At 33.3% G+C, this 7,733-nt stretch overlaps 1 protein-coding gene across 1 annotated transcript; it reads right to left on the bottom strand.

The window, feature by feature from the left end:
- Positions 1-6,292: 6,292 nt before the first annotated feature.
- Positions 6,293-7,532, bottom strand: LOC131075098 (protein C2-DOMAIN ABA-RELATED 11). Its single transcript, XM_058011922.2, has 3 exons — positions 7,072-7,532; positions 6,844-6,942; positions 6,293-6,671 (listed from the first exon to the last, which is right to left on the bottom strand). Exons 1-3 carry the CDS (start codon positions 7,171-7,173, stop codon positions 6,420-6,422), a joined length of 453 nt encoding a protein of 150 aa, XP_057867905.2. The 5' UTR covers positions 7,174-7,532; the 3' UTR covers positions 6,293-6,419.
- Between the last annotated feature and the right edge of the window lie 201 nt (positions 7,533-7,733).

The following is a 7,733-nucleotide window of genomic DNA, read 5'->3' as shown; positions in this document are numbered from 1 at the left end:
CATTGTATTTTTTGCAAAAGGGGTAGTGTATATGCTTAGGGGGAGTAGTTTTGATTATGGCATATTTTTTTGTTGTAAAACACTTAGATGTCAAAATTTTTCCTAAGTGTTGCCATCAATGCCAAAGGGGGAGATTGTTGGCATTTTTGATGATGTTGTTGTGATTGTCATTGATGGACACACACTTGCTTTGAGATCACTTTTTGTATGTATGAGTTATACTCAACTGGTATTTGTTCCAAACCAGTATTATGTATTATAGCCTTTAGGCTATCGGTTTTTGCAGAAAGTGTCTACTGATCCCAAGCGGTATGAAGACCTCAAGCGGTTCGAGGATCTCAAGCAGTATGAAGGAACTAAAGCGCCAGTTATCATTTTTCCCAGTCTTCATTTTGGCAAATCGGTAATTGGTAAAATATGTGAACTGGTAATAGGTAAATGTATGAACAAAATTACTCTGTGATGAGTTACCAACCGATATTATTTTTGTGATGAGTTATCATCCATCGACACATTGGTGGTGATTCTGTGTCATGTTACCAAATGTGTCCAGATGCACTGAACCTAGGAACTTGCAATGTAATCCTATTGGACCGACATGAAATCGGATTCCTTTATAAGGACATCATGTCTAGGGTTTTAGGTGGTGTTAGGGTTTTTGTGTGGTTGATGAAGTTTTTGCATGTGCGATCATAGAAGAAGATTAGGTCTCTATGAAGAAACAAAGTGTGAAGATATTGAAGACTGAAGTAATGCTGAAATGCATTAACAATGAGCTATCAAGGATCTAACCAAGCATAATGTGCTAGTATTTAGATCATTCACTTGTTGATTACTCACATCTTCGACAAATTTGTAACCCTTAACCGGGTAGGCCTGACAAAGCCTTTGTAAATCCTCTAACAAGGTGGTTCACAACTGTGGATCTGAAATCCTCTCACAAGGTAGTCTTTAATCGGACTTATCTCCTAACAGAGATTGAGATTCCTATCTGGTAAAGAACATTGTATGACCTTAACCCGTTTGACCTTAACCGGTCTGGTTACTATTCTGCAAATAGTTACTTGTGAGTTTCATCTCACCGTGGTTTTTCCCATTTGGGTTTCCACGTCAAAATCCCTTATGTTATGGTGATTGTGCTTATGTGGGTGAATGCCTTATTTGTTGTTTGGTTTGCATTTGTGTTAATTGGTTTGTTAGTAAAACTGTTATACCAGTTTACTGCTAAACTGTTTAAGTGTTTAAGTTCAGTATTTTTTGGTATACTAATTCACCCCCACCCCCCTGTCCCCTCTTAGTATTCATCACATATTTGTTGTTAAATGAAGTACCATAGTCAAAAACCAAAGTGGAAGGTATACCAAGTTGAGAAATAATATTATTTAGGATGATTTGAAAAACTAATTCAACAATCATGGATCAAAGGGGACTTGCTTCCGCCACTTCATGAAGTAATTTGTAGTTGTGATAATGAAAGAATGTCCTTGAGAAGGAGGGAAAATTTTACCAATAATATCTAAGCCCCATAAAGAAAATGGCCAAGGGGTTACCTGAGGTCTAAGTTCATGAGTGGGAGTGTGAATCAAATTGATATATTGTTGACACTGATGACACTTTTTGAACTTTTTGACAAAGGAAACAAAGTCTTTCTCCATAGTTTTCCAATAGTAACCCATTAAGAGAAAATTTTGAACCAAAGATTTACCACTTAAATGTCCTCTGAAAGCACCTGAATGTGCTTCCTCAAGGGCAATAGGGATCTCTGATTTGTTAAGGAAATGAAGAAGAAGACCATTATAGCCTCTTCTATAAAGAACATTAGATAGAATGATGTAACATGCAACAAGTTTTCCTATTTGAGTTATAATGTTAATACTTGTAGGACTAGGAAGGTAGCATCATGCAAATATTAGATAATATGGGAGTACCTACAAATCATCAAAATCTATGTTATGACAATAGGTAATCTCACTAGGACTATCAGAAACAATAGGAGAACTAAGGGCTTCAGCTAGCATATCAAAGTCATCACTACCAGTTGACTCACCAAAGACATTGAAGTCTTCTAAAAAGAGATCTAACATAATTGAATCATTTTCTCCAAGAGAGGGATTGGTTCTTGTTTTTTGTTTTTGTTTTCTAATCTATGAAGAGAAACACTTGTTCTAGCTATTGCAATGAAATAAAAGAATCTAATGTAACAAAGCATGTAAAATGTAAATGTAATCTAAACACACATAATGAAAGACATACAAATGCATGAAAATGAATGTTTTCTTTTTTTTTATTGGTTTTAAATGAAAAAGGAAATAAACTTCAAATAATAAAATGATGCAAGTATGTTAGGTTTACCAAAATGAAAAAAGGAATGGACTGAACTAGCTATCAACTCAACTAGGACACAAACTGCCCTTTAGATAAACATTGGATTACGAACCACTAAAGGGGGTGTATGCTTGACTAAATCTTATCCAAAGAGAGTCAAGCAACCCCTATGGTCTCTATTGTTTTACTACTTTGATAGACTTTTTGTTTGATTAAAAAATAACTAGATCAAGGCATGCATAAATGAACACATAAACTAAATCAACTATCTAATGTAGTCGAAGCTATAAAATAGATATAGAAATGAAATAGAGACTTGGAAATGTACCTATGCCTGAAAGAAGAGTTGAAACTAGAAGGACAATGTTTCTAAGTGCCCTAGTCTCACTAATGAATTACTGAGCACTAGAAGTGGATCTGGAATTTTGATAGTTTGTACTTATGTCATGTCGAATTTGAAGCTAAACTGGAGGGAGGAGAGCACTAGGCTCCCTAGTACTAGTAGACGAAGGTAGGGAGCCTAGCACTAGGTGCCCTAGTCTAAGTATTTTATGACCAAATTTGCATTTGCACTAGATCTTTGTTTCTAGGTCCTAAACAATTCTAGTCTTCAGTCTCCATCAAAAACCTGTAGCCAAATTTGCAAAACAAAGAGGTGTGGTTGTGGCTATATAGGGGTTTACCTTAGTCAACCCCTTGTTTTGGTGATTTCCACCTCCAAAATATCCAATATTGTATTTGAAAATAGTGTATATGTTTTGAATCTTAAGTGTGTCTAAGATTTCTATGAGATAAGATGCACAAAATATAAACTAGAGTCCCACTCAAGTGTGTATAGAGTAAATCCTAATGAAATGATCAAATATGAAGCATGAATTAACTCAAGAATATATGAATCACATAACTTGAAATAATAAAACTCAAATATGAAGCTTAATTACAACTATGTGAGAATAACATGAAATCAAACCCAACCCCTCAGGGAGAGGTGCAAGCCAATCATCTATCGGTGAATGGACGTATCATCCTCGAACATCTCTTGAAGCTTCCATCACGATAAATAAATATTAATGAAGACTTGATATTGCTAATTTATCCTTGAATTTGCAAATATGAAAGTTCACATAAGGCAAAAATTTCACATCACAAGGATATCATAAAGTTGTATTCTTCAATTGATATCACAATTGAGGAAATAACTTTCTTATATATGAAATACTAACTTTATTTTGATAAAAGATCGACTTAGAATTATTATTTCGCATCGAGGATACATTTGGAAAGGGCAAGAGCAACAATTTATCATCCCAAAAGTCTAGCAAAAAAGTGTTGGACGATGGGGTTAACTGACATTGCCTTGACAAATTTGGCTTGATTTTTTAGGGTCGTGAGATAGTAGGGTCTTGTTATTGGACTTGTAATTTATATGATAAAATATAGTATTTAAATTGTTGAAAAAGTGTTTTGATATTTGAAATAGGATAGGACTTATAATGAATTAAAATGATGAAAAATAAAGGGCACACCTAAAATTAAGGGCCCAAATAAGAGTGTGATTAGATTAGAAATAAGAAAGAAATCATGTTCTTGAATTAAACATTAAATTAATGCTATAAAAGGTCCTATAATGTATAGAGAAGTGAGGAACACTAAAGTGAGTGCCAAGAGAGTGTGAAATCAGACTCCCTAATTAAAGGAGTACAATTTACGATGCTATAGAAATAAAATTTGCCTTCTAGCTTATGGACCCCACGTCCTTTTGTAGAAAAAGACAATTCCTCTTTGAATTTCATTATCACCAAAATACTTGCTTCCAACCCCTTGTTGATATATCCACTACTAGGACTAGCCTTGTGGGCCCCTTATCCCCACCAAATATCCTTTGATTCATAGCCCTACTACTCCCAACCTCTTTTCTTCCAAACTAACTACTATGATAGTCTTAGTAGGTCTCCTCTCTCCACCAAATTTCCTATTGTTAATAATGCAATTATCCACCATCTTGTTTGTGAAGTTGATCCGAGTCCCATTAAAAAAATAAAACCCTTGATTTTGTTGCTCTAGGATTTTGTGATCCCTCTAATATTGAGTTTGACAAACTTACCAAGGAATATTTTAATCATGATGAGAAAGTAAATAATATTGCTGCTAGAATAACTATTGATAGTGGCATTTTCTTAGCTTGTGAGTCTTGACTCTGAGATCAAGTCTCTTGAAGATAACTTTAATTTACAACACTATTCTTGAGCGATTCAAAAATAAAAATGTAAAGATGAAGATGAGAATGATTTTACCTCTATATGTAGGTTAACATTGATGATCTCAAAACTAAATCAAAGTGTTTTTTTCAAAAAGGATTGAGCCAATACTAGTAACCTCAATATTAAATTTAATAACATTAATGACCTAAAATATAGAATGAGCTAGGTTAAAACAAAAATGAATTTATAGTGGCATAATTGAATAAAGTGAATCAACTTTGCAAAACTATGTTATTGAAGTTTATATATCTATCATTTCCATGCTAAATAAAAGCTTTCTCAAGAGAAATAAGTCAATAGTTATTTGGGATATGTGCAAAAGAACTAATTCTCAATAATTGTAGAAAAAGATAAGAGGTCGCGGGCCTAGACAATAAAGTCATTAAAGATAACTTGAAATGTCTCAAGGAAGAGTGGGAGGAGATCAGTGGTTTTAAAGAGTTGTCTTCAATCTAGTTCGTTGTTACTATTTGTTTGTTATTGGCCTATTGCAGTTTGTGCTTTTTTCTATTATTTTTATTTTTGCACTCTATTTCTCATGGGGTTGTGTTTCCTTCTATTTTTATGCTAAGGCTTTCTTGTATATTGTTTTACGTTGTTATATAAGGATTAGGTTCCTTTCAAAAACTCACATTTACTAATAATATAAAAAAATATTCTTCTCCAATTTTGTAACTTTAAAAGGTCAACTTAATTAATCTCAATCCAAATTACAACATTTTTGCATATAATTAAAAGGTTCAAGTTCTCAAAGGTATGAAATCTTGCAAGTTATTTTTTTTAATCTTTAACCTTATATCCACGTTTAATAATATCATTATCACATGACATAATTTACTAACAATCACACATTTTATGACACTTTTACATTGTTACAACATTGTCACAATTATTATACGATTTTTACATAATAAGAACTCTCACAATATTAATTATGTCATAATTATATGAACATACCTTTATTTGGGAAGTCATTCCATCTTCAATTATATCATCTCATCTCACAATATGTCTTTTGTAATTCAATTAGTATATTTATTTTCAATAATAACATTTAACACAACTATTTAGAATATATAATTTTTTTAAGCAATACCATATTTTTAAAAGGTAAGATTTGGAATAGAATTGTGAGGATGTGGGGTTTGCAAAAAGGCATTATAGGAAAATGTTACTAAATGATGGAACAATACTTGTGAAAGAAATGCTCATTCATAAAGTGATTTAAAAAATGACTTAAATGAAATTGGATATTCATTCGAAGTATAATATATTTAAGAATTAAATAGTTCTAATGTTGTTGATATGGGAAGAAGTTTCCACTGAAATTTTGGTGTTGGAGAGAATTTCATTTAAGAACTATTTTCTGAATTAAATAAGAAGTAATTGTTGAAATAAGAGAAAGTTTCATTTGAAATTTTGGTACAGAGAGAATTTCTTTGAATAAGGACTATATTCTGAATTAAATATGACGTAATTATTTATATGAAAAGATTTTGATGGTAGAGAGGATTCCACTGAATGAAAAAAAGATTCCACTTTGAAGATTTGATAGTAGAGAGGATTCCACTAAATAAGGACTATTTTCTTTGTGACTCTGAAGAAAAATATATCTCCAATTTGTAAACTGGCTTTTGTGAAAAGCATCCATAGATTATACTATTTAGACAAGCATGGTAGCCATGTTTCAACTATTCAGACAGGCCTGAAGCAAGCAAATGCAAAGCGTATTGCAGGCATTTATAGATAATAAGAATGCATACAATAGAGCAGGAAAATGAGGCAATTCGAATTTCAAACATTGTAGAAAAGAATATGAGAGAAAAACAAAGTCTATGCAGGCAATTCGAATTTCAAGGTCAAGATGCCAGATTCAGCATTACGAAGCTTCAGGCAAGCTTCCTGCACCTTTGTGCCAGGTGGTCCTTGCACACGCTTGATGCTACTATCTCTATACAGGCAGTTCTCCTTGCAGGGAGACACCACCTTCTTATCTTTTATGTTCTCCTCTAAAAGCGGTTTCAGATCCATTGTAGCATTTCCCATCTTGTCATCCAGTCCAAAAGCATCATTATCCCACACTTCCTGCAAATCATGATTAACATCACTTCTCAGAATCGTTTCATATTTTGATTTGGAAACAAACTACTCTAAATGACTAGTTTCATAGCTAAATTATTCTATATATTCAAATCTTTTGTATATGTCAATTCGTCAAACAATTCACAGAAAATCAATTTAAATAAGGAGATCGTACCACTGAGAGCAAACAATCATTCTTATTTTCCACAGGAAATGTAAATTCTTCATTCCAAACTGGATTGAGGTTATCCTTCATCACCCGGGTTCTGTGCACCTGTGAGAAAAACCGGGTTAAATTTCCTAAATCCTGAAACAGGGGAATGGAGGGAGGGAAGAAACCCTATTACATTTTATATTCAACATCAATGTAAAAAAGATTAAAGAGTGGAGAGAGATTACGGACATGTTTGCCAAGGGTGAGGATAACATAAGGATCACTGCTCCTGAAATCTCTGACTACTAATTCTTCTCCCTTCACCACGCGCACTTTGAGAACAGGGGACATTTCTGTTTACCTTGGCTGATGAATTTCCTTTGTCTGAGTGCCTCCTTATAAAGACTTGTGATGCCATGGAGCAATAGCTTAAATCTGAATAAAGATCTGCAGGAGCTGAATAAGAATAATGAACAGGTCAAAAAGATGTGGATGAGGGTAGAAACAGAAGCGAAAGGAGATGGAATAATATAAAGTCATCAAAAAAGTTGAATAAACGGTAGGGTTGCAGGAAAAATGGAGAATTTGTTCATCTGTTGCGCCAGAGGAATTTGGGCATGACGTATCACTGGAGGATGATCTGTCTAGAATAATCTGTAAAGCAGGGAAGAAAATGGAAAAAGATGGAAGGGAATATTGGGGCGGTGGGGAAGCTGAAAAAGGAAATGAATATTGAAAACGTTTTTTCTGAAAGGTTCAAATCTCGTGGAAGAGAATAGACCGCTTTCACTTCATTTTATTCTCATATAAATGGTTATATTAGGGTAATAAAATGTTTAACATTGAAAGTAATGTTCCTAACTTTCATTTAGTTATAAAATTAATAAAGCTGTTTGTTTAGATGTTAAAAT

The sequence above is a fragment of the Cryptomeria japonica genome, chromosome 3 (assembly GCF_030272615.1).
Source record: "Cryptomeria japonica chromosome 3, Sugi_1.0, whole genome shotgun sequence".
Taxonomy (NCBI): Eukaryota; Viridiplantae; Streptophyta; class Pinopsida; order Cupressales; family Cupressaceae; genus Cryptomeria; species Cryptomeria japonica.
The sequence above is the reverse complement of the archived record's forward strand: the minus strand, read 5'-3'. Positions and strand labels throughout refer to the sequence as shown.